Genomic DNA, 27,617 nt, shown 5'->3' on the forward strand with positions numbered 1-27,617 from the left:
GCTGTACTTTGTATAATAAAACCTTATTGTACAAGCAAAGACAGTGTCAGCGGAGATCCTTCCTTCCTTCATCTTCACATCATCGCAACGCAAGATTACACTAAAATTGTCCATTAGATACTTCATTTGATTCTACTGATCATCAATGCCTACATAGATGTATTGGGTGTTTGGGGGATTGAGGTACATACTGTAAAGCAGAGGTCTTCAACAAGGGGTCCGCGACCTCTGGGGGGTCCGCAGATGTACTGCAGGGGGGGTCGCGAAATTTGTGGTTGATAAGACAATTTTGTTTGATTTTAATTTGTTTTGTTTTTTTAAACCAATTTTCAACATGTGGCAGTGGGGAATATTGACAAAATTCTGAAAAAGTTGACCAAGAAAAGCCCATATCTTGGACTTGAGTGAGAGAGCTTAAATTTCAGACACAGCCCCCCGGCTGCAATGGCATCATCTATATGGCACTAGGATCATTTTCTACAAGTTTGGGGCATATCTTGGACAAGATAAGAGCGAGGCTTCTACAAATTCAACCACATCATCTAGATGTGGTTGAATTTGTCGCATTTGAGAGAGTGCATTTCTCTCTGTTGAATTCATATATTTGTAAATCTGACCTTGAGTCAGTGCCTCTCCAGCCACAAACCTTTGCGAACCTCAGGATCTGTTGATGGTCTTTGGGCAGGATCAGAGGTGGAACGTTTGTCTTTACCATTTCTGATTCCTGTTCATGTTGTAATTGGACCAAATATCACGTGGCCTGGTTGCATCATCTCACCTCTCACCACTGACACAGCCATTCATGACCAATGACATCATCGAAATAGCGCATGGCTGGTTGAGCTCTGCCCCACCAGCGAAATGCGTGGTGTGACATTTGGACCATGCATTCTTGTTTGAGTGTGAGAGTGTGTGAGAGAAAGAAAAAAAGAGAAAGAGAGCGAGAGAAAAAATAAATCTATTTTACATCGATCCAAACAACAAGCCAAACTCTGATATTCTGAAGACAAATTTTTATTAAGAAATAAAAAAGATGGTTTACATCATTGTAAAACACATTTTTTTCTTTTTGTAGTTTACAGGTTGGCCATAGAAATAAAAATAAAACCTTTCAAATTCTTTAAAAAATGTTTTTGTCTTTTCCAAGAATTAAAAACATTTCCCCCAAGTACATTCTCCAAAAGGAAGGGCTGGTTTGTAGTAGAATGCAGGACAGATGTGTGCGTTGTCATTGGAGTGCATGATTAGAACAAGTCAACAGACGGATACAAGAGAAAGCAGGACTCCATGTTCCAGATGCCTGAGCACCGCGAGCAATGCATCTGTCCTTCATGAAATACAACATTTAATAACATAAACTTGACTTTTTGCAGTTTTTACAGCCAAACGCTTAACAAAACTGTCCTGATTTGTCAAAATGTTAATTGAAGCACCAATAGGAGGTAACTTTCCCCCAAAAAGCTCTGCAGGTTATCTTGAAACCACAAGTCTCTGGGGGAACAAAGGTTCTTTTTTTCAAATTTACAATCAAAAAACAATGATGATATTTGGAATAAGGAATTCTGCCCTGATGAAGGAACGGATTTTGGTTGGATCCTGGTCATGAACAAGAAATATAAAAACTGGAAATAAAGATCAGGTTGTTGGTGTGCAGGTGCAGTTTATCTTTTGGTTTGAAGTTTGAAACAGCACCAAGATTTGGCAGGTTGGGGTCAGAGTTCATATAGATAGAAACAGCTGAGCAGGTCAAACATAGAAATTTGCATACAAGATATTAAAAGAAAGCCCACATCTGATATGGTGTTATTGTACTGCTTTTGTTGCTCGGGCAGGTTTTCCAAAAGCAGCAGAAGGATTTGTGCCATCACACGCTAAGCTCCGTGTAACTGACCAGATATGTCACATTACTTATCGGTCATGTGTTACAGATGGCCGGCTCTGGTGGTGGCGTGCTTTTGGAAATGTGGCCCTGCCTGATTGAAGCGATGCAGCACCGTCTACAAAGGTAGAACTGGTAGGCTTAGTGGCAGTGTTAGTATTTCTCGTCCCCCTCACAAACCTTAGCGGTCGGTCAAAAATAACAAAAACATTATTTGTCAATGTTTGATATTACCACACAGTTTTTTTTTTTAATCACAGTTTTACTCAAGTGCAATTTAAACCACACACACAACGTCTGAGCAGAACAAGGTGGTTTGGTTTAGTTCTGCAGAGCGTATTGTGGTTGGCTTTAAATTAAATGGACCGCGAAATGTTCTATTTCTCAGTAATTTACAGGCTGGAATTTTACTTCCAAAGTTAGTACCACCAATTGGAAAACGGCACGAAAAACACACATCTTCTACAAAGTATTGCACATAACAAATCGCAGCTTTCTTTGATTAACAGTTGTACATGATACTCCAATGACAGAGGTTCAAATATGCTAATACAAAAGGCAAAAATGTGATGGACACAATCAAAAAATAAAACAGTCAACTACCAAAGTCAATAAAGTAAGAACAATAAAAATACAAAGAAATTATTTGAAACGTTTTCGCCTAAAAAATAAATCTTCAGAAACTTCAACATTCACCCGAGGGCGATGTTCACATCTCAACATACTGCTGTAGAAACATGAGCGACGCTAACGCTGCGAATTCTGCGGGGAATCCATCGGAAAGCTCAGGTCTGAGAGGGACATTTAAGTGGACAGAGTTGATTTGGGTGTAAAAAGGCAGATGAGCAGAAAAACAAAGTGTGGATTTACACAGAGAAGCTGGACACACAGACACATGATTGGTTACTAACTGGTCCATGAGGAAATGGAGGCTTTGTCTTAAGTACCTCATTGTTTGATATGAAGTCCAAATTATTCAGTTAAGGTGCAAAAATGAAGTCAGATTTACAGTCTGTGTACTTTAGATTGCAGATAAATAGTCAGATGTTGATTATTTGTCATTAAGCTCTTTGACACAATTCAAAATCTGATCATTTGTGTTGATACAGCAGATAACAACACGACAGAAGCTCCTGAGTTGAATATCGCTAGAGACAAACGGCTACACAGATGGAATAAAGGACTGTTCACGTTACGGCCCTTTGTTACCATGGAGAATGTCAAACAGTCGACCAACCTCGGCCGTAGGTACAAAGGTCGTAAATAAATGAAAGAAGCGAATGTTCCCACCAGGTTTATCAGAGTTTAGATGTTTTCAGTGGCAGCCATGTTTACATCTTACTGTTCTAGTCCAAAGGTTTAGATCCATTTTTATTCGAACACCCAAATTGGAGATTAAATCTGCCATCATCTTGCAGGTAGCTTTGGTTTGATTGGTTTGTCTGTATCCAAATACGGTGTTTCAATCCTAATCTAGGCCCTTATTGGCCAATAGAAGCTGACTTCCTGTGTAGACGCAGCCAGCTGTAAATTTGAAACCACGATGACTCAGTCTGACACGTGTTGTTTGGTTTAGAGCACAAGAACGACTAGGGCTATGAGCCAGTGCCCAGTGTGTGTATGTGTGTGTGTGTTAATGCTAATAGAATCCTAGAATTCCCATTTTGATGAACTGTGTTGGTGCTCCTGTGTAAAGTGATGAACTGACTGGACAAACGCTGGACTGATGGAACTCTCACGGTGGCTGCCACTGTACTGTAAATGAGCTGAAAAGACGTCGTCCTTCCTCTATATAAAACTATTCAAACTAAGCAATTATCATCAATATTGAATACCGACAACATTATAGACTTGATAAAAAATCTAAACACTGACAGAGGAAATGATAATAATTGATAATAATAATCTTCCTCTGTGGAAAATCTGTCAAATCCAAAACGATTAGCCAACAGCGCCTAGTGCCACTACTGTACTGTAAACTGGTCTAGAACAGAGAAATATAGAGAGATACACACTGATTACCTACTACTGTACACAACGCCACAGACACACACTCAAGGGTTCAACCTCCACACTTCAAATCCTTTCAGATACCTTTTCCGGCTTTCACCAAATCCACAAACGCAGTGCTGGTTTGTCCCAAAGTGACTTTGATCCGTGACACACGATGTCACCGCCTGCCTCTTTTGCTTGGGTTCCCCAGGAAAGGCGTAACGACTGGGGGAAGGATCACGCCATCTTCCCCAGTACCTGAACCTCCTCCCTGAGTCGGCTCCTCACCCGCAGGCATTGGCCCAATCTACTGTTAGGATCACATGACCGAGACAGAGGAACCGACGTCTGCGAGCGGATCTCTGTGATGGCGAGCGAACGTTTCATCCTGTGATCCCTGTTACGTCTGTGTGAGGGGAGATTTGTCTTAAGGTGCTTTTCAGGATCAATGTTTGATGACCATCATTGGCCGGGACCAATCGGTGGTACTTTGTACTTTTTAAACTTGTTTATTACTTTAGAGCTACACCAGAGAACCACACAATGTTGGGGTAGTTCATTTAAAATGCACACAGCAAGTCCTCGACATGTTACCAACGAAGAAGAATGAAGAGGCGAGAAAGCAGAAACATCGGACTTCCTTTGGATCAATAAATCGCTGCTATTCAACGATCAGTTTGTTTGGATTTGATTGTTTGATTTGATTGTCTAATTTGTGATTGATGCCAGAATTGAATTTGGGCCGATAGAACAAATGTACAGCAATTCATAGGAGATGCAAAATGTTTCTCTGTTATTGCGAAATTTTGGAGCGGTGAAGAATTTCCCTGAAAATCCTGATGCATCTGATCGTTTATTGTGCCAGAACGCCACGTTTCACCATCTCTCCCTCTCTAATTGTGACGAGCAGGGTCAAAATGTTATAAATAAAGCTCCACCTGCTGTGTGTTGATCTTGCAGCTCATCTTAAGGAGGCCTCGCCTTATCCCAGCAGAACAGAAGAAGTCAGGCCACAAGCCCCGCCCCCCCTTCTGTCAGGTAAGTATTCCTCAATATTATAGTATCACAAATAAAGTGTCAAGAACTGCTGTGAAAATAGTGTTTGATTCTGATGGCAAACTCATGAAGCACTTTCCTTACATTGGCCGGTGGCTGGTGCTAACTTCCCGCTCGGTCTTGAAACAAGACCACAGTGGGACACGGGAATATTAAAAATAGGAAACGAAGAATTCTTAAGAAAGCCGCCAACAGCAAACAATCCACAGTATTCCGAAAGATTTGAAACGGGAACCCTTTTCAGTCCACCAGACAGACAGATAAACAGACGGAAAGCTAGCTAGCTTGTAGAAGCGAGAGAGGACGGGAGAGGATGGAGCGATCTCATGGAGAGCCTCCGCCTCCTTCCTTTACATCATGGTTTCTACAATGGTGTGAGAGGGGACCTTCAGCTGGCCCTTGTTCCCATTGGGGTCCAGCGGGTAGGAGAGCTCTGCGGGTCCGCGGAAATCCGCTGGCTGGGAAATGGCGCCGCGAACAGGAGCTGCCACGGCCTTAATCCTCTGCAGGAGGGAAGGAGAGAGGAGACGGGGGAGAGATGGAGCGATGGAGAGGGAGGACAGAGGAATGAGGAAAGAACAGAGACAAAGATAGAAAATGTCAGAAACAGATTAAACAACTACATATAGAAGCAAAATCTAAGAAATGAGAGAAATAAAAGAAATCAAATCTGCAGCAGCCAAAAACACAGATTAAGAAATCTGATGGTGTGTGACATCTGGAGTCATTAAGAGCCGGGTAGATCAAAACATTGTCACTAACCAATAGACGAATGTAAAACCTCAGTAAGTCAAAGGCCACTTTCTAAAGGCAACGTTAGAAACTGAATCTTCCATCCAAGCAAGGTCGTCATTTTTGTCATGGTGCAGCATTCTTTAGATATTTGGCATTGAAACCCAAGATCTGGACGTTTTGCATGGACCTTTTCAGATCCAACCTGCCCTTTCTAACGGCTGAGGTTTGACTCGCCCAACCAGTTCTTTCACTTTGCCGCAGTTTCCCTTTGAAAGTTGAACTCAAACTGGGTCATCGTGAATCTTTAAAGCGAACCTGCTTAATAGCTAAACCTCACGTCTATGCACGGTGGCTAGCCAGCATGCTGCAGGCCACACCCACCTCAATCAGCGGCCCGTCAGATCGGATTATCTTGATGACTACCACCATGGGGATGCAGATCATGGAGGTCAAGGCCAGAGTCCAACCCAGTCCGATGGCCCAGTCGGGATATTCGTAGACCTTGTTGTACGTCAGTGGCTTGTATTTGACCAGAGAGAACACAAAGCAGGCCTGAGGAAGAGGAGGGGGAGGAGGGAACAGAGGAAGAGTTAGACTGTTTTGTTTTTATGTGCTCTGTTGATCAAGAGAAAGACATTTGTGAAAGGCATTTTAGAGGAAGATCAAAATGCTGACGAATGCTAAAGACAAGCAATTTTGATGATAGAAGCGAAAGGAAATGAGGAAGTACAAGTCTTTAGACCTTCAATTGCAGATGTTTCTAGGTACAGTTCCAGTCTATATGTACAGCACAGGGAGTTCTTACCACACACAGTGAAGGAGTGATGACACTCCAGCTCCATTTCATCCAAGGATTTGGTCTGTAGCCAATCATGTCCTCAATCGCATCATAGAAATTATCAACGCCTGCAGAGACACAGTCAAGGTTTGTTTATGTTAGTTCAACTGGAAGTGTAAGAGGAGAAACCATCACATCTCAGGGTGACATATTCATTCAAAATCAGCTTCATTTAATGATTATTACTTAGAATTCAATGTAAAATTGATTATTATTATTAAAAAATGATTATGATGCACAAATTGCAATCCCAACTATTCTTATTTACACAGAATATCATTATAAATATCATTGCTTTTGAGATTTTATTATAGATTTACAAACTTGCCAATTTTTGTCAGTTTGCCAATCCCAAACTAATCATTATGTTGTCCCTTTAGTTTGAAACAACCTTTAGATTTGACTGCTCTTTGCTCTTTTCAGTATCTTTACATGCACTTGGTACCAATTTCTGCATGATACACAACATGATCCCTGACAAACAAATAAATGTACATGTTTCTAATGTCAACACTTAAACGTAAATCCCAGTGACTGAGAGCCTTTGTGTGTCTAAAGCTTGATACTCACCATAAACCCAGGCAATAGCTATACATTCAAAGAATGCCACCCACAGAAGGCACACACCGCTGGCTGCATAGTAATCAAACAGCTGGAACACATACATGCCACCCTGCAGAGACACACAGAGACACACGGGCTCAGAATCATCACAGGCAGGAGAAAACAAATGTCCATAAAAATGTCTTGAATTCCTTTGGCAGCATAATCTATTCATCAGTCATATCTCTATGTTCCAAGCACTTGAAGTTCCAGCAGAGCTGTAGGGGAGTGATGCATGGTGGGAATGTGAGGAACTCCCTGAAGGGACTAGGTACTGTAGGTCCTAATATAGTTCCAAACTTTTGGTCTGAAAGCATCTCCACTTACTCAAACTGTGGCAAAATATGAACTATTACATCATACTGAGCATGAAGAGGACTGGAGGAGGGATTTAATAAGATAACTGATCACAGCCTTGAATTCCGCTCATAAATGGACTGTTGACCTAATGCAGTGTTTGATGCTGAATGTCAGCTGGTGTGAATCATGTTGCAACTGACAATGGGACCAGCAGCCAATGAGAGAGCAACACGGGGCGACTTCCTGGTCTATCAACTCTCACGTCAAGTCCTGTGAGACGCAATGTGGCATTAGGGAGCGAGACAAAGTTATAATAAAGTGAACTTGAGCGAATGTGAGCTCTGAGCGCGTTCACGTGTCTGTCCAGTGTGACAACCGGCTGACAACCTTGGGAATCCTAAAGTTGAACCAGGCCACTGCAGCCATAAAAAGACCTTATGGGAACAACAGAGGAAACACAGGGGAGGTGGGGCGGAAAATAGAATGAGAAGGATGAAAGCTGGAGCGGAGGAGAGGGAGAGATGTGCGAGTAGACAGAGAGAGAGAGAGAGAGAGCTGGGAAGGTTTGTGAGAAAGGAGATGACAGGTGACGGGACCAGCAGGAGGGAGAACAGGAGGGAGATGGATGATGGGAAGGAACGAGGGATAGACGGAGGATAAAAAGGGTTAAAGGGAGAGAGGGCAGAGAGGAGAGGGAGGGGTTAGAGGGGGAGAGGGAGCTGGAGGCCGTCAGAGGAGGGATGAAAAAAATAGAGGAATTGGGAAAAAAAGACAAACAGGAGAGGAGGAAGAGGAAGAAGACGCTAAATCAAGCCTGTCTATTAATACTGGAGGATGGAAAGACGGCGTTCTCACGACATGGATGTATAAATACTCTGCTCCTCAGGGACTCTGAAGGCATCTGAGCTCTGCAGGAACTTTATGGGCCTGCGGTGTTGAGCTACACGTTAGGGCCCCAAATAAGGCCGAGCTGCTTCCAATTATCAATATCTACGTGAATAAGCCTTCATGCTTGTAGTGGCTTATGTGTTTTAAATGAGCCTGGAGCGTCTCAGCAGAACAACAGCAGCTTTATACCTCAGTGACTTAACAACAACAAGGAAAAGGGTTACTGGTGTTGATTTGTTTTCATTTCCCTGCCCAGTGTTCTTCAGGGATAAACATCTAACAGTGTTTGGAGGTCATGTGTGTTGTTATGGTCACCAGGTTAGGAGCGGGGGACTTTGACTTTGTATGAAGGGGTTAATCCATAATGTGAGGGAGTGAATCAGTCAAACTGCTTGGATGAAACTGCTGATAGACGATCAATGAGTTGGTTGGCTGAGAACCATCACACAGCAAATGAATCACGTCTTTCCATGACGCATCACACAGACACACTCCTTCTTCCTTTAGGCTTTATTAACCGCAGGAACATTACACACAAACATGCTTATAGGACTTGATATTTTTGGTATTCCAATGTTAATGCTGTTGTTACCTTTGTAACCATGGTGAGGCCCAGCAGGTAGCTCATGCAGCAGAGGATAGCGATGAAGATCTCTCTGCGGTAACCCTTCCTTAGGAAGGACGGATACAGATCCACCAGTGACGTGATCTGCCCTTCCACCTCCACAAACTGCACACACACACACACACACACACACACAGAAAAGGATATAAAGTTTCCCTTGTACAGAAAATTTAAGATAACAATCCTGGACTTCAAGACTTTGGGGACATTCCATTACTTTCCAAAACATTCCCAGGCCTGGAAAACACATTTTCAAATGGACCTTTCCAAGATTCTAATGACCATTGAAACAAATAAGTACAGATCACGACCTCTGGGCTACTGCGGCCCTTTACACGCGTGTGCATGTGCTAACCTGGCTGTCGAGACCAAGCAGCAGCAGCATGATGAAGAAGAGGACTGCCCACAGTGTAGGAAAAGGCATCATGGTGACAGCTTTGGGGTAGGCAATGAAGGCCAGGCCTGGACCTGTGGGGGAGGGGGGGGGAGGGATGAGAGCAAAAAGAAGGGGGGGAGGGGGGGACATTAGTATCATGTGATAAAGCTCATCTGCTCTGAGACCCCAAACAATGGAGGTGCAGAACCAGACATCAAAGCATGAACACATCTAGACTCTAATCATACAAACGGCCGCCTGTTTGTGTTCTTTTAGAATTAAGCTACATCTTAAAGGCTTGTACACATCTTTACTTACCCATTACTTTGTTTATAGAACACACTGACACATCACTAACTGCATGTACGCATACACACCGTCTACAGTTACACACTAAGAATATGTGAGGAGCAAAATCCCACAGAACTTACAGGAGGAAACCCCTTTGCACAGTTTACATGTATATGTTGTGAATCCAAATAGTATGTGTGAAGGTATATCACCGTGGCAACCATCAAGCAGTGAGAACATTACAGCCCTACACCGACATGGAAGTTATATGAAAGGAGAAACCTGCTTTAAGTTTTTTTGATTCCTTTTGTCAAGCAGCTGAGCAGCAGTAGGCGTCTTAGTTTTCAAATGTGTCTCATTCAGGCACTTTGCATGTCAGACTGACTTAATGGAGGTCCTTGCTAAAGAGGGATTCAAAGTGTTGATTGCACAACAGAAGCAACATTACAGGGTAAATAACACAAGTCAGGAAACAAAGCAGTTGACACAGCAAAACAGCTGAGAGCAAAGAGTTCCAGACATCGAGTTCAAGGTTACAGTGCAAATGAATTCATGGATTAACATGTTTCAATATGACTGTTATGCAATAAGTCATAACCTGATTGCACAAAACATTACATATTTACAATCCAAGACCTTTTTAAAAAAGAAATCTGATATAGTTGATCTTTCTAAACTAAATTCTCCAGCGTCTCTGCTTAAACTGTGAACACAGATGACATGACAGTAGAGTCAGTCTCACCTACAGCAGACTGACATGAGGCTCATCTAACACTATACATGTCCTGTCCTCTTACCTGGCAGGGCTCTGACCTGCAGTATGGAGGCTTATTCTGCTTAAAGATCACAGCACATGGAAACATGTTACATCTTCATTAGTTACTGACTCGTCCAGCTTCTTTACTTAAGGGTGTTACCTACTGTCGTTGCCACCAGGTTGTCTGAGTCTCTCTAACTGATCTTTCTACTGGTCTGTTGGAAGCAACAGTGACTCTTTTGATTTCCGGCCATCTATGGTGCAACAAAGCATCATGTACACACATGTTGAAACATTTCCCAGAATGAGGAAATCCACATTTCTAAACTACGCCAAAAATTGCAATAGCTCCTGAAAAAAAAAATCTATTTTCATGTCTCTGTTCTATGAATTTCTCTGTGCTTCTTTTGGAAATCCAGACATGATGTCACATTAATCTGTGCTGATAATAAGATGTCTCAAAGCAAAACACTGCATTATATCAAGCATATTAACAAACTGAAGACCATGGAGAGATGTTGGAAGAACTCAACGTGCGTGACAGCAAAACTCCAACTATCGGAGAAAACAACCAACCAAGTGTGTGTGTGTGTGTGTGTGTCTAAGATTTAACAGAAAGAAACCACAACATTCCATTTGCAGTGAATGGAAACAACCCTGATGACACACACACTGATGCTCTTTTAAGCTGCTACACAGGCACGACTGAAGCCTCTTTCACAGTCGGAAAGAGTTCCTGCTCTCATCCGGGACAGTGGTGTGTGTGAGAAAGTGCAATACAGAGAATGTAAACATAAGGTCCTCCATACCTTAGCAATATTCCAGTACAGACTGGTATAAACTGGGCACTTTGGGACAAGCGATTAAGCCCAAATCCATATTTGTCCAGTGACTCACAGGTCACAATAACACTAGCAGGTTGGCAACAAGCACTTTCCAGAAGACGCTAGAAAAAACACTGGACTGACTGAAGGAGCTTCTGTCCTTTAGGGCAGAGGACCAAATGATTCAAACTCAAGTCCCATGAATGATCAGAGATTCAGTCGCCAAAAAAGAGCTCAGCTCAGAGTTCAAAGGGTCTTCATCAGGTCCTGCCTCACTCCTCTTCCTCTACTTTTGTCTGTTGTGTTGGCGGCTCTTGGGTGCCACCTGACCACCTACTCAGCTACCCGTGTGGGACTGGAAACCTAATGTGCTGTGTGAGTGTGTGTGTGTGTGTGTGGGGGGGGGAAGGTCTTAGTGTTTCATGCATGACTTCTATCATCTCAATGTTAAAGACGAACCAGCAAACCTCCTAAACGCTCTCACTTTGCTCGTATTCTGCTTTTGTCAACGTGTGTTTGATTACATACTTTGATGCCGTTGTGTTTTATTCAACAGGGAATCCTATTCATCCCAATTACACTCAGTTTGTAATGAAATGTATCATGGCTAAGTCTCTTTTGGATTTGGTTACTGCATTTCTAATACCGTTGTTTATTTGGTTAACCAGGAAGCAGCGCCCACCATCGCTGCTGCCTTTCAGAACCCTCGTACCTGACTCTGCCACAGCAGCAATGTCCACCCCTTGCTCTTGTGCCATGAAGCCCAGGACGGAAAATATTGCGAAGCCAGACACAAAACTGGTACCACTGTTGAGGGCTCCCAGCAGCAAACAGTCCCTATGTCACACATACGTCATGAGGAGGATTTGTTAATGAACACACAAGGATCCCATCATCCCCCTCCCTGCCACCACCCGCCCCGCTCTCCCCCCCGGCTCTCATCCCGTCCCTGAAAACTGACGGCTCACCTGTAGCAATTGTATTTGTACTTGTTGTAGCTCCCCAAGGACGTCATGGCGCCCAAACAGATGGCGTAGGAGAAGAAGATCTGGGTGCCGGCATCGATCCACACCTGGGGAGAGAGCGGGACAGAAAGGCTGAGGCCTACTGGGAGCATCTCTGTGGACAGGCTGACTGTTGTACAGGTGCAGAAGCCTTTTGAGCGGCGGGGGGGCCACCTACCTCTGGGTCCTTCAGGCGCTCCAGGTCGGGGTACAGGTAGAACTTGATGCCCTCGTAGGCGCCGGGCAACGTCACGCCGCGAATCAACAGCACGATGAGCATGACGAAGGGGAATGTGGCTGTGACGTAGACGACCTGGAGGGGCAGCAGAGACAGAGGCAGAGGTGTGGATCAGACCGGACATGGAGAACAACTCTTCACAGGCTTACAGCTTCATAGTTGTCACATGAAGTGAAGTGTCACTGAAGTGAACGTATCCTTTAAGCACATAATGTCCATTTAATCAATAACAGTGATTAAGTATCAGTATGTGGAGAACTGTGACCGCACTTGGCCTTGTTGAAGTGACTTTATTACCAAAGCTACAGCTCGGCACAACAACAAATCATAAATCAAGCGGGGGGAATCAATAAAAGGGAGCTGTGGCTATTAAAAGACCCTGGTCTGGGATTGATTGAGCCGCCTGTGGTCTCAAGGTGACGGCCTGTTGTTGTTGCCGCTGTCAGACAAGGTCAGAGCCTTTAGACCAAACATTTAGTATTTTCATGAACGCTCTATCCATTCGAAGTCCAACAAGGACGAAGAACGGCACAGCAACACACACACACACACACACACACGACGACCAAAGTCAATGTAGTTACAATTACGTGTAAACACAGAGATCTAATGATGTGCATGTACCTTGCCAGTGGACTTCACCCCCTTCCAGATGCAGAAGAAGCAGATGACCCAGACGAGCAGTAAGCACAGAGCCAGATCCCACTTCACCTCGCCTATATCATCAATCCCGTTACTGACACCCAGCACGTTACGTCTGCAACACAACGGACAGCCAGAGCGTGAGTGTGTGTGTACGTTTGAGACACGGCAACATTGAGACAATCGCAGTGTCCTTTGGGTCTCCATGGCAATACGATATGTAAAGTAAAAGGCAGAAGCATCACAGCTCCATTCAAAGTTGAAGTCCTTCAGACCTGAACATCATAACTGAAGCAGTATTTGTTTAAGCAGGTAACTCTACAGGACGTGTGCCGTTAAGTTACTCACTCCCAGAACTCTGTGACGGGGGAGGTGAAGTTGGTGGCGTTTGCAGCCAGCCACAGGGATTTGTTCTTGCGGTGGATGTCCTCGATGCAGCGGTCGGTGTTCCAGGGCTGGTTGCATTTGGCCCATGGCAGCTCCGGCTGAAAACACTGCAAAACCCACCGGAATGTTCCGTTAATGTCGTTCAGGAAGAAAACACTGCCTTGTTTTTGCATCGGTGTGTGTTCACTAACAGAGAGATCTTTGGTCTTTGTTTGCCAGACTAGTGGAGAGAGTGTCAGGATACACAGGAAGTTGACATCACACACCATAACGGGTCGAAATGACATGTTAGCATCCTAACCTGTGATGCAGCAGGACGCCTCACATTCTTTCCTTATCTCTGCTAAACTCTCTGTTCATTATTTACATTCATTCACTCGGCGTCACAACAACATAACTTAGAGTCTCATCTGAGCTACGACTGCTGTCATTTCAGATACAAACATTTACATTCACAGATAAACTGTAATAACACTGCTCTGCTGTTTTTTCTCTAGGTAGGTTCGGGGACAGCGGCTAAACTGATGGGAACCCTGCAGCTTTGAACTCATACATTCATACATGAGCACGTGAAACAGGCGCAACAAGACAGTATTGATCTTCACACTGTTGCATGCTGGGTATTTGGTTCCCTAGACTGGCAAACCTTGACCTTCTTGAACACCGGGTCAAGTATATAACAATAAAATCCGTTTTTTGCACTTTGGACTTTTGTTTTGACACACTGACTGAAATAAGAGGCTGTAAAAGAGAGACTAAGATTAAGTAAACTAAATATAGAAACCATCTTTGTAAGGCAGGTAAATGTTGTTAGTCAAGTGGAAATGATATTAACCCATTCATGTGTTCTACTCTGACAGCCTGCAGGAGGCTCAGTGCTAAGATGGACAGAAGCAGAATCCCAAACATACCTGGAAAAGGTAGTAAACTCCCCAAGCCAGGATGACGATGTAGTAGATGTTCAGCAGAGACACGATCACGATAGACGCATAACCAATACCTGGAGAGAGAGAGAGAGAGAGAGTCAGAGAGAGACAGAGAGACTCGGCTGTAACATTGTTATTTTACTAATATGCTAATATTGTATTTGATTATCTGATCATCTATTCAAAGCAGCACATCACACCAACAACAGGAAGTGAAAGACGTGTGTGTGTGTGTGTGTGTGTGTGTGTGTGTGTGTGTGTGTGTGTGTGTGTGTGTGTGTGTGTGTGTGTGTGTATGTGTGTGTGTGTGTGTGTGCGTGCGTGTGCGTGTGTGTGTGCAGAGACCACTCATCCAAATGAATGCCCTTCAGAGTCATTGACCATCTGATTGTTTGTGTGTGTGTGTGTTGATTTTGGTGAGTGTCCACGTGAGAGAAAGTTCTTTGGCCTTATTCGCTCTCTGTGTGTGTGTGTGTCTGTGTGTGCACAAGCATTTTGAGGGGGGACCTTTGAATCATTCCACATTACATCATCTTTATAACGTCTTGTTAGCAGCTGCTGACTGTGTCGTCTTCCACAGACACTCACACACACACACTAGCTCACACACACACACACAGCTAATCAAACAGGTGTGTCTTCCTGCGTGATGTCGTGTCCTCGGCTAAACTTGACTGTTCTCTTTATATTGACATGTTAAACACACAGGCATACTCTAATAAAAGAGCATGACTCTCTCCCTCTCTCTATTTCTCTCTCTCTCTCTGCAGCTGAGCCCCATTCCACCTTATATACAGAGACGTAAACAACAGACAAAAAGCTGAAAAACATGGCTGTCATGTGTAAATCTGCATTTTTATTTCCCCCCCCCCCCCCACTTCCTTCTTTTGTTTTTCCAATCCACTTTTCTGGACTCGTCTTCCTCCAGTACAGCCTCTTCTCCTCTCCCTCATCTCTTCTTCTCCCTCTCTATCTGTCTCCTGCACGCTTTTGTTGTTGCCTCTTATTTTCTTAATCTTTATCCCTCCATTCTTCTTTTCTTCCTCTCTCTTTTGTTCTGCCTTTATCCGTCACTCTGCCTCTCCCTCTTTCTTCTTCTCTCGTCACATTTCGTTTCTCTTCCTCTCTTTGTTTCTCCCCCCTGCTCGTCAGATGGAACAGCTCGGCACCTCTCCCTCACTCTGATGTGTTGCTGTTCTGTTGCCACAGCAACATTCAATCCACCACATGCCGTATATTGGCATGGCTTTGCCTCGGGCGGCGCGCGTGCGTGCGTGTGCGTGTGTGTGTGTGTGTGTGAGAGATGATAATGTGTTTGACAGAAAGTATGTGTGTGTATAAATGAATAATGATGTATGTGGATGATTAATCATGTCTTAAGAATGCATGAACGATTCTGACAAACATTTGAGAAAAAACACTGAAGTGAATTTTGAACAGCAGACATGAATAATCCAGAAGAGACAAAGAAACGTGCGTGCGCTGAACAAGAGGCCGTGGAATCTTCCGTATGAATATTAAAGACAAAGGGAGCAAGGAATACATTACATGGGCCCAGCTGGTAGAGAACAAGAGGAGAGGAAGAGAGGAGAGACAACAGGAAGGCGATAAGAGAGGAACCCGGGGAGCGAGACGGAGAGAGAGCGAGGCGTTTGGGGAAATGACAGGAAGTGGAAGAGCGATATTCACAGGAGGGAAGAACAGGTCAGAGGAAAGTAGAACAGAAGACCCCGTGTGCTGGTGTACCAATGCAAGACTGGTTGCCTGGTAACAGTGGCAAATTACAGTCTCAACAGGCCAGGTCTGACTCAGGCAAATCTCACACAGTCATTCCTCTGTGTAAGACGAGCCGCACCGGGATGAGATCGGCTCCAGGCTTGTTTGATGGCACGTGAAGCACGAGGTGTGAAAAAAAGAATAATGGCCTCCTCTGACTCCGCCCACTGTCAGCTCTGCTTCTGTTCTGGATTAGATAATTGGCTAAAGGAGAAGAATGTAGACGGTTTCTTCCTTTTAAGCCGATGTAGAACGCCTTGTCCCCTGTTTCCACATGTGGTGCTTCTATGAAACATGGTGTTGTCATCTTCTTACACAGGGAGGCTGGAGAACATGACCTCATGCTCACACTCCTCTCTTTGCAGTGAGAATGTATCTGTGTGCGTGGTTCTGTTTGGGCCGGGTCCAAAATTTTTAAAGATCTCTGCTCTCAACACCCAGTAAGAGTTGCTTAAGTAGCAATAACGATCTAAACACTAGATAATTTCCCCGTTTGCCAACAAGCCTAATTAGCTAATTGAGTTTGTTGTTGTTGGACTGAGTGACTCAGCCGCTGAAGATCTCCCTGATGAGAGAGAGAGAGAGTTCTGCTCTCGTGCTGCATGCTGTGCTCGACATTTACTCATCTGTATTGTGACAAATAATCCTTATAGAACTGACTGATAGGAATCTGAGAGACAGGATCTCAGGTCTGGAGACAGGATCGGGCTGCAGCAGGTAGGAGATCAATCAGATTGTCTCCACAGTTCCACCCAGCCCACAATCACACCGACCGCTGCTTTGTTGAATAGAATAGTGTGGTGACATGTGGGCGGGGCCATGGGCGGGGCCACACTCAGGTCTGTGGGCGTCTGGCTCTGTCCTTCTCTACCTTGCTGTCTGTTTCCCTGGCTTTTCCCCATCATGCAACCACAGTTTTGTTTGCAGAGCAAGGCTCCTTTTTACGTAAGCAAATGTTACGCAACAATGTAATCACACAGTGACATGAAAGCCTAATACCAGGTTAGAATATTATGATATTCATACTCAAAAGCTTTATAACCCAGTAACAACAGGCTGCAGCGGTGGGTCATGGCGTACATACCAGTGAAGATGGGGCAGAGCTTCTCCCAGCAGGTGATGCCGCCCTCAGAGGTGTACTGACCGAGGGCGACCTCCAGGAAGAAGACCGGCAGACCGCCACCAAACAGGAAGATGAAGTAGGGGATGAGAAATGCACCTGATGGAGTCACAGAGGAGGAGACGTTCACTATGTTGACATGCTTTCATTTATTTCCAATCCCATAATCTAGGTCTTTGCTCACAGTAAGCATAATACGATTGCATAATCGTATATAAATGACTTTCTGTAAAGGAAAGCTATTCATCGACTTAATCGCAGTATAATCACGGTTTTAACGTAATGTAAACATGCATTTCCTGAAACTCTGTTGACAAAACATCCGAAGCAAAAGCAGTTTGAGTCCTAAACTCAACACAAAACGAGTCCATTTTCGTGTGTAAAGTATCAACAACACTTCTCAGGCTCACCTCCACCGTTCTTGTAGCAGAGGTACGGGAAACGCCAGACGTTCCCTAAACCAACAAATCCACCAGCCACAGACAGAAGAAAGTCAAGCTTGCTGGCCCACTTCTCCCTCTGGGGATGTTTGCCCTCCGCCTCGTCTTCAGGCCGGGTGCCAGGGCTCTTGCCGGGAGACGGCTTCAGAGTGTCCTTATGGAAATCCTTCAGGCACTGGAGCTTCTCTTTCTGAGCCATTCTGTGGACAAAAGGCACATGAATTCATTTACATGTATATGAATATGATGCATTTACATTTATATGCATTTATTCTCCTGAGACCCGGCGTCCTCGTATGTGGACATTCCATTTTTCCTTCCCTATGCATTATACATTTCTGTGCTTAACTTAAACCTGATGTCCTCCTGTCTGGTCTATTTTCACTGCCCCCTATTGGTTTAATACTTATTAGGTCCCTCTAATCCCAAATAGTGAAGAGAAATGAACATGTCTGTGTTTACATGTGTACAAAGATATTGTGTTTGCTAATATTGGGAAACGATGATAAAGATTTAATATCAGTTTTATAGTAAATATATAAATTTAAAATTGTGACCGCCACCAACTGGCGCCCTGCTTGATTGAACCACATGAGGCTCTTGTTGTTGACGACTTAAGTCTTAATGGTTTACTGTTATCACATTTTACAACCTGCTCCTTAAGCTGTCAGCTCCACTCTGCAGGGTTTGGACGGAGCCCAGTGTTGTGGTTCGCCTCCCCTGCCAGTTGATTTACATCAACAAGATTTATGTGCACAAAGAGATAAATAGGCTTCAGTGTTCCACTACAGCATCATTACATCACTGGACTCGCTGGTATGAAAGCTGTTGCCAATGCAGATGAATACAGCTACTAATCACTTTCATCTAAATGTCTTCAGTGTTACCTGAGAACATCGACACACTTCCAGCCAACATAGTACAGACGACACAGATGATCCTGTGATGCTGCTGGGTGAACGTGTTCACAGCACACAGTTACTTCCTTTCCTTAAAGGTCAAATGCTCAAGCGTACATGAGCTTCACTGGATTTGAAGCTCATTGCTTAAACAGGCAGAGACTTCCTTCTCTGCCCAGGACTACACAACACAAATGCTACGAGGCCAGAGGACGACATTTTAAAAATCCATGACATTTCAAAGATGTGCAGCCTGCAGAGACTGTGTGTGTGTGTGTGTGTGTCGCTCTGTCGTCAGTCTGCCAAAGCAATTCATCATTTCCTTCCAATATTCTGGTCTATAAGCTCCTGATCAGGACTTCATTCTCTGTCCACTACAACTGTGGGATAATAAACATGATAAAATGTTCATCACCACAATTCTGGACAAAAATGTTTAAATTACTGGTGTAATTAAAAGCACTGGACAAAGGAATGAGACAGGAATCATCAGCAGTCAAGACTTTCACTCCCTGCGTCCCACATTCAGACAATTACATGGGACGCAGTGATTGGAGGGAAGGCTGAGAAGGGAGACCAGGGCCACAGTGACACAAACAGCTGTAAATTTCCACCCAGCTCTGGTGCGCGCGCACACAGACACACAGCGAGAGGGAGAGGGAGAGGGAGAGGGAGAGAGAGAGAGAGAGAGAGAGAGAGACCGAGAGAGACGAGAGAGAGAGGGACAGAGACGGAGACCGAGAGAGAGAGAGAGAGAGAGAGGGACAGAGACCAAGAGAGAGAGGGACAGAGACGGAGACCGAGAGAGAGAGAGAGAGAGAGAGATGTTTAGTAGTCAGCAGATGTCTGTCACTGTGGAAAATGTGTCTTTATCTCTTTCCATCAGCCAGGCTGCTCTATCCTCAGCTTCTCTCTGACTCACACATGCACACACACACACACAGCACCAAGGACACGCTTAGATTAATGAGGTCTTTCATCTCAGATCATGACTCCTTTCACAGAGAGCTAGCACAGAGCATGGGGGTCATTTAGAAAAGCAAAAAATAAAAAAAAAACAATCTGCAGGGTCAAAGGTCACGACAAGCAATACTGCAGCAAGCAACAATCTGTCTAAACGTGTGTGTCTTTGTATGTGTACACACCTTTCCACATATCTGCAATCTTGGATCTGTTTCCTCAAACAAGCCAATGATCTACAGTCTCTCGCACACACACACACACACACACACACACACACACACACACACACACACACACACACACACACACACACACACACACACACACACACACACACACACACACACACACACACACACACACACACACACACACACACACACACACACACACACACACACACACACACACACACACACACACACACACACACACAATGTTGTAATAACTTTCTCAACAGCCAATTAATTTCACTTGACCATAAGTCAAAACACTCCCTTTGTGTGTGTGTGTGTGTGGTTATTTCCTGCTTGGCACCAGAGAGGATTACATAAAGTCTGAGAGAAAGTGTTTACAGCTGCAGACAGAAATGAGCCCTGATGACTCACATGACTTTATAATACAGAATAATATGGATGTGTGAGTGTGAATAACAGAACAGCTTCAACACACCAGAGCTGGGAGAGACAACAACAACAACAACAACAACAGCCCCACAATCCTCTGCGATCACTCGTCTGGATCAGAGGAGCATCGATACGCAGCTGAGGTCCCAAAAGAACAAAATAGATCAAATCCACAACACAGAGAAGGGAAACGCTGCTTTAAACACAACACACTCTCTTTCATTAAGTCTTCAAATAGACAAATGGAGTCAAACGGCGAGTCAGGGTTCAGGGTTCAGCTCCAGATGTCACACAGATGCCCGGTTGAACTTATATTGTATTATTAATATACAATATATTTCATAATCCACGTTTCAAGAATTGGATTCAGAGGTGTGATGAAGCTCAGAGATGCTGTGGGGTCTGATGATGATGATGATGATGATGATGATGATGATGATGGCATCCTTAAAAAGGTCCTGCTGACCTCATGGGCCACAATGACCTCATGTTCTTCAGGCAGAAACGTGTCATCATGAGCTGCACGGCTGATGAGCGAGTGAAGGAGTCAGGCAGAGCTGCTCACTAGAGAGCGCCACCTAGAGCAACACGCTCGCCAACACTACACGGAGCTGACAGAGCAGCCTGTGACGGAGAGGAGCGACTCCAGCTGAAGAGGAGCAAACCGATGAAAGGATCGTTGTGACACGGCGGCCGTGAAAACGCCGTCCACAGACTGACACTCGCCGTGGGAACCACAATGAACTGTGGGTCGAGTTTAGGTCCGGGCCAAAACCTCAGAGGAACATAGAGACCCATTGTTTGCTCCGCGTGTGTGTGTGTGTGCACGTGTGTGTGTGTGCACGTGTGTGTGACCATTCTCCCTCCCTCCCTCCCTCACGCGTGCACACACACACTTAACTCCCTAACCACTTACATAACGTGCTCTCCTATTTTAAGACCATGTATATTTCCACTGAACCGCTCACCTATTAAGAAGCCCCTCCCCCTCCTCTTCCTCTTCCTGTCACCACCACATCTCTCACTCTGCCTCTCCACATCCTCCTTCATCTTGCTTTGCATCTTTGGGGCCCCTCCTCCTTCTCCACTTCTCCTTCTCCTTGGTTCTACTCATTCCTTCCCTCCTCCCTTCGTCTCTCACCTGACCCCTCCCTCCCTCCCTCCCTCCCCCTCTTGTTTCACGCTCTCTTCTACGCTCTGGATCCTCGTGTCTCTCCTCCATCTCAACCTCTTATTTCCCTCCTCCTCTGCTTTACATGCTCCTTCTACATCACCCTCAGGCCCGCCACACACACACACACACACACACACACACACACACACACACACACACACACACACACACACACACACACACACACACACACACACACACACACACACACACACACACACACACACACACACACACACACACACACACACACACGCTTTGCTTTCCTTCGCTCCATGACTCTGGACTTCAACTACTGTACGCTTTAGATAAACAGAAAGAGGCAGTAGTGTGTGTTAGTGTGTGTGTATGTGTGTGTGTGTGTATGTGTGTGTGTGTGTGTGTGTGTGTGTGTAAGAGGGAGAGAGAGAAGCAGAACTCAGGAAATGGCACTAGAGGAAAGGGAGAGTGGGAGTGTGAGAGAAAGAGAGGGGGGGGTGACAAAATGGGAGAGAAGATGGACAGAATGAAACAAAATGAAGGAGAGTGTGTTAACTGTGTGTGTGTGTGAGTGTGTGTGAGAGACAGGGAGACAGAGACAGGGAAGGAAGGTGAAGGGTGACGCGAGGAGAAACAAGACGCAGGCCGATTGCAAATGACAAACATTTAGCAGGATTAAACACGGCAGCATGTGACGGACAGAGGGAGAGAGAGAGAGCCAGAGGACGACGTGTAGCACGCCGGTGCACGTGGAGGGACGACAGACGGTCTGCAGGACGGAGACAAAGAGAAGCAAAGACCAGCCACGAGAGACGAATCATCAGAGGGAAGTTTAAATTTCACCTCAGTCCCGCCTCAGTGTTGATTCTCGGCTCAGTCTTGGTTCACTTCCTTTGCGCTCCAGTTCACCGCCGCTGGTTCAGGTAGCCGAGCCTCAGCAGACACCAGAGCGGTTTACATGTCATCACGCCGCTGACCTCTGCTTCCTGCCAGAACACTACAGGCCTCACAATGACTTTTATAGGCTAAACTTGGCTTGACGTCTTGAATGCAAACCTCTTAACCCTCCTGCTCGTCAAGAAAAAGACCAATCAAACGTTCCATCAGCTCAGTTTAGGACCTATAGGTTTGTCTAGATGGACGTATGGGAACACTAACTCCTCCCACATCACACTACAGACATGAGGGAACAGGACAAAGCAGAATATTGTCCCTTTAATGGCTAAACTGTCTTTGTTTCACGGTTTGATTGGAGACATGTGACCTTCTGCTCAGTCACCAGCTGAGAGATAACAAACACCAGGGCGGAAGTCAATTCAACAACAAGCTACAATGAAGATACTTTGACCATATAAGGTATGTAGGGTGTAATCTGTCAAGGACAAGTCAAGGTGAAGGATTCAACGGAGACCAATACACATACATGTAGGAATCACGGGACTTTGGAGGCTCAGATCGAGTCTCTTAAGTCTTCAGCCTGATCAGAACCAACCTGCAGGTTATCAGGAGATACGTGTTGTAAGAACTCTCTGAACACTTCTTACGTTGTGCTGCTGTAACGTTGCATTCAGGTGCTATCAGATATGTGGGAAGAACAAACTGCTCACTGGGGAATATGTAAACACATCTTCGTCTGAGTAAAGAGCAGAGCGTGTCTACTGAAGAAACAGGAGCGACTGTTCCTTCACCAGCATCCACAGCACACACACAAACACACCAAGCACGGCTCACACGAGCCACACTTACTGAGCTGCAACTCCAGGCTCCGCCACCGGGGGCGCCGAAGAGCCGAGAGGAGGGAGACGGTAGAGCGGAGCGAGCGTCTGAATGTGACTTAGTCCAACAGGTTTCAAGAAGCGGCAGCATGAGCGCAGCAGGATCCGTTTCATGATCTATCATCTGGCTGCTGCTGCGTTTCCTTCCTGTTTTCTCCTTCTTATCAAGATTAAATGCTGATTTGATAGATTGTTGTCGTCGTTTGCACCGTTGAACGAAATCAGAGTTTTTTTAAGGCGTCCCATTGCCAAACAGGGCTGATCTATGTTTAAGCCTCCCTCCTGGACAGACTATTGCATTGTCTACATTAACGTGCAAGTGTGTGAGTGTGTGTGTGAGAGAGAGCAGCATCATGTAGCAACTCTGTATGCAAGTGTTTAAATAATTAAAATCAGGTTTAATTTTGGCGCTGGGAGGTTAAATGTATGTGAAAAGACGTCCGTTTACATAGAGAGACTCATTTCTGTTGATCCAGTTTCAATGGTTTGATCTGGTTTGGGTTCTATTTTCAATCCTTCAATGTTTAGATCTCACTCATACACAGTAAAGAGTGTCGCCGTGATGGGTGTGACTGTGTGTGTACTGATGTGAGTGTGTTCAAGCTGGTTGATACTCTAGCAGCGATGGTCACAACCGGGAAATCTCTGGTTACTGGCTTCATAAATGATTGAACAGCAAACAAACCTGCAGTCAAACTGTGACACTCGCTCCTAACAGTAATGAAGTCAACGTCTCTTTAATGAATGTTGTATGTCTATCGACTCCATCTGTGGAGGAACACATGAGGGTTTAACAGACTGGACCTCAAGATCCCTCACAGGTCAGCATGTGGGGAAGACAAATGTTCCCAACCTGCCAGTAAATAAAGATGACATAATGAAGATTATGAGTCAATACAACCACAACTTCATGGTCTTAACACCATGAGTTCTGATCAATTCAGCCTCATCATCCTCCCCTATTAAGTAACAGAAACGAGTGAGTCTGCTGCTGTTTCACCCAAACACACATCATTGTTCCTCGGCATTCTTGTGTGCAACGATGAGACGGAGCTCAAATTTGTCACTTTCAACAAATCAGTTCAATGTCAACTAAACAGCACCCACGATTAGATTTCTCACACACACACACACACACACACACACACACACACACACTTGTTTATTGCCACACAAGGACATTGTGGTAGTTACCAGGGTTTGCCATCATAAAGAGTGACAGACTCTGGCAAAGTAATCAGCCGCAGAGTCGTTCAGCTTTAATTTAATGGAGGTTGGTTGAATAGTTGGTAAATCCTGATGTGAGAGCGTTCCTGTGCTTATTTTCCTTGGTCATTAAATGCGGTGAGTCACCATTAACCCAACACTAACTCCAGTCTCCAGGAGGAGTTGTTGTTTCTACCGTCTGGCAAACATGAAGCTTTCTGCTTTTCTGCAGGAAAACGGTCAAATTTAATCAAAACAGCAATAATCAGCAGCTTTAATGCAAAATATAACCTCTCATCAGCTCACATCAGTCGAATCTCACGCACATTTACTGCCACTCGTCTCAAAACAACACGTTCTGACATCTTAATCTGATTTTAAAACGTTACAAATACAACGGACTGATCAATACTACAATAAACGTTACAGCTGCGTGTCCTTATAAGGACATGCAGGGACCACAAATAAACTCAAGGGGCCACCAACATCCCGAATACATGCCTGAGCACAACATTTTTTTTTTTTTTTTAAAGGCATTTGGATACACACTAGAAATGCCTTCATAGATGTGCAGAGTTACAACCCGCATGTTTGTAAGATTGTGCATAAAACCTTTTATCTGTCATCAATGTCTGAGAGAGAGGCAGAGAGAGAGAGAGGCAGAGAGAGAGAGGCAGAGCATCTCCGTCTTCACTCAGCAGAGATTCACTTCCCTTTTCTGTTAGTTGATTTTCCGAACGACGCAAAATTCTAAGGAACATAGAACAACACGTATAACAATGTAACATCGATTGAAATCAATTTAAGAAATATGAGAATTCGACAAAAGAAAAGGAAAAAAACCTTAAAAAAGAAAAAAAAAACCTTAAAAAAGAAAAGAAAAAAAAAGATCAGATGCAAAAATGAAAACACGACGCATTCACGTGTTTCAAGACACAAACGCTCGATTCATCATCAAGCAGCCTGAGATATCAATGCTTTCACCCGTTGTTTCCATGCACTTGACGCTCGCGTGTCTGACAGACCCGCGTGCATAAACTGACTCGATCACACAGATACACACCGAGCGAGGCGCGACTGAACATCTCACGGGTCACGTTGCATCCAAAAACCCGATCAATTACCATCAAACCCCCCCATTAATCTGCCTTGAGCGGGGTGTATCCCGGTGATTGCGCCTCATGCCTTCACCTGTCAGCACCGCCGCACATCCATCAGCACCTCAGCACATTTACACCCACAGATGAGAGAACAGCCGCGACTCAGCGCAACACACCGAAGACAAAAGTGCCTCAAACACCTGAACCGCGCCGTTAAACAGACATTTCATTCATTCTCAAATTAGGACAGACAAAGTGACACAAATCAGTGAATGTGTAGAGATCGTGGAGGCTGAGTGGGAGCAGCTGAGTGCATCACCCCTCAGCCCTGCGTGGACATGTGGATCAACCAAGTGTTTTTCCGTTACCTGTTCGGATGATATGATTTTCTATAAAAAACGTTGTCCTTTTATGTCCTCAGCGCGTTGTCCCTTGTCCGTTCCGTCTTGTCCGTGTCCTCCTTTGTCCGCTACACTGACTGAGAGCTGGGCGCGTCAGTAGCCTATATTTTATCCTATTTATAAGCTTCTCTTTCTGACCTTTGTCTCTTAAAACAGGCGGACGCGGAGACATCAGCAGCAGTGGAAAAACACCGGCCTGCCTCCTCTCTGAGGAACAGCGTGACGACGCTTCAAGGACTGTCGGAAATATCCGCTTCGCCCAGGTACGCGCTCGCAGTCGCAGGAGTAAGGATGCGGACGGGGCGCTTTGTCAACAGTCGCCTGGGGGGTAAACTATGTGCGGATGTGCAGTTTGTGACTCACGTGTATTTGCACATATAATTACTGACTTAATTAGAAAGTTTTGCTAAAGGCAATGTCAATGCAAAACCAAAGTAATGGCCTTAATAAGAGTTCACCTCGTCAACTTAACACTGCACAGCCACCCCGCTGACTCGCGTTTTCCCCCTCGTTATTCTTTACAAAGCAGCTAATTAACTGATGACATTTTTCAAACAGGGAGTTGAGATTTACGAGGTGCATTGTAGGCGCCATTAAAGTGGCAGCAGCGCCTCCTCCCCTTCCTCCACTGGGTTGGTATCTTCACGGGTTCTCTCTCGCTCGGGCACGCGCACAGACTCTCGCGTGCGCGCTCCCGACGGCCACAACCACCCCGCCCCCCCACCCCCCACCCCCCACCCCACCCCTCGCGCGTGCGCCCCGTCAGTGGGCGCCAGTGTGGTGCTGCACATGGCCTGTGGAAATAAAAGAACACAGTGTCCATGCGGCCCATGATTGTGGAAAATACAAGCTTGTTTTCAGGACTTGAAGACAACAGCATCATACAAATAATCACAGCTACTGGATGTTGTGCCTGCCGTGGTGTGTGTGTGGTGTGTGGGTGTATGGGGGGGGATACAACACAAAGCAAGAAACACATCCACATGTTTCTCTCCAACTCTAATTTTATTGTTGCATTATCATTATTATTGCATATTTTTGTCCTGTGGAAGCAAACCTACAGAGCACATTCATGTTAGTCAGGGTAAAAACATTTCAACAACAATTTGAGATTGAACGCTTAAAATGTCAACGTTGCCAAATTTCCATGTCTGTTGTCTTTTAAGTTTGTTCAAAATCATTGATTCAAATGTCAGCTTTGAAGTGCTGCTGGTAATTATTGCATCTGAGCTTTAAAATTAAGAACCTCTGCAGAGGGCTTCAAAGCATGTCAAGAGGTCACAGGTCAACCTCAGAGAGCTAGACATGCCAAACATGATTGGTTGAATTCAGTGGGGGAGGGCAGGGCTCAGGACGCTAGATCCCTGGGTTGTCTAGGGGTCGTAAGGTTGCCGGTTTGATTCCTCCCAGAGAAGCCTGTCTTTGTGTTGTTGAGCATTGAACCCCTCACTGCTCCTGGTGTGCAGGTTGGCTGCTTGTGAAGCTGCATCGGTGTATGAGTATGAATGGGGTGGATGTGAGGTCATTGCAAAGTGCTTTTGATAATAAAAGTACAGTCCATTTAGGCCATTTGCAGTCGGGACATTTACATAGATTTAAATGCGTAAACAAGCCGTCTAAATAGTGTTGCTGCATGATTTGCATACTCGGACAGACATTTTAGTCTTTGTGCTTTTATTATGTTTGATAAGCTGAAGCAATCAGGAAGACACAAGCTCTGCATCCTAACCCCTCCATCGCACAGGTCCATGGTAATGTGGAGCTACTTCCTGTTGGAACATTAGTCGACTGTAGTTT

The 27,617-nt window shown here is 44.9% G+C and overlaps 1 protein-coding gene across 1 annotated transcript; it reads right to left on the reverse strand.

The window, feature by feature from the left end:
* Positions 1-1,593: 1,593 nt before the first annotated feature.
* On the reverse strand, positions 1,594-26,012 carry LOC143016609 (sodium- and chloride-dependent taurine transporter-like). Its single transcript, XM_076171007.1, has 15 exons — positions 25,788-26,012; positions 17,668-17,897; positions 17,222-17,356; positions 14,347-14,435; positions 13,397-13,542; positions 13,031-13,163; positions 12,347-12,481; positions 12,133-12,236; positions 11,877-12,001; positions 9,272-9,384; positions 8,884-9,021; positions 7,071-7,173; positions 6,468-6,568; positions 6,044-6,214; positions 1,594-5,430 (listed from the first exon to the last, which is right to left on the reverse strand). Exons 2-15 carry the CDS (start codon positions 17,894-17,896, stop codon positions 5,278-5,280), a joined length of 1,875 nt encoding a protein of 624 aa, XP_076027122.1. The 5' UTR covers position 17,897; positions 25,788-26,012; the 3' UTR covers positions 1,594-5,277.
* Positions 26,013-27,617: the final 1,605 nt, after the last annotated feature.

This window comes from Genypterus blacodes, unplaced genomic scaffold (genome assembly GCF_046128005.1).
Source record: "Genypterus blacodes isolate CSIRO-AG114 ecotype Tasmania unplaced genomic scaffold, CSIRO-AGI_Gbla_v1 ptg000239l_1, whole genome shotgun sequence".
NCBI classification, from domain to species: domain Eukaryota; kingdom Metazoa; phylum Chordata; class Actinopteri; order Ophidiiformes; family Ophidiidae; genus Genypterus; species Genypterus blacodes.

Coding starts and splice junctions, on each gene's coding strand:
- LOC143016609 (XM_076171007.1), bottom strand. CDS start 17,896: ATGGCTCAGAAAGAGAAGCTCCAGTGCCTGAAGGATTTCCATAAGGAC. Junction 13,543..14,346: donor GAGTTTACTACCTTTTCCAG/GTATGTTTGGGA, acceptor TGGGTTTTGCAG/TGTTTTCAGCCGGAGCTGCC. Junction 12,002..12,132: donor TACAAATACAATTGCTACAG/GTGAGCCGTCAG, acceptor TGTGTGACATAG/GGACTGTTTGCTGCTGGGAG.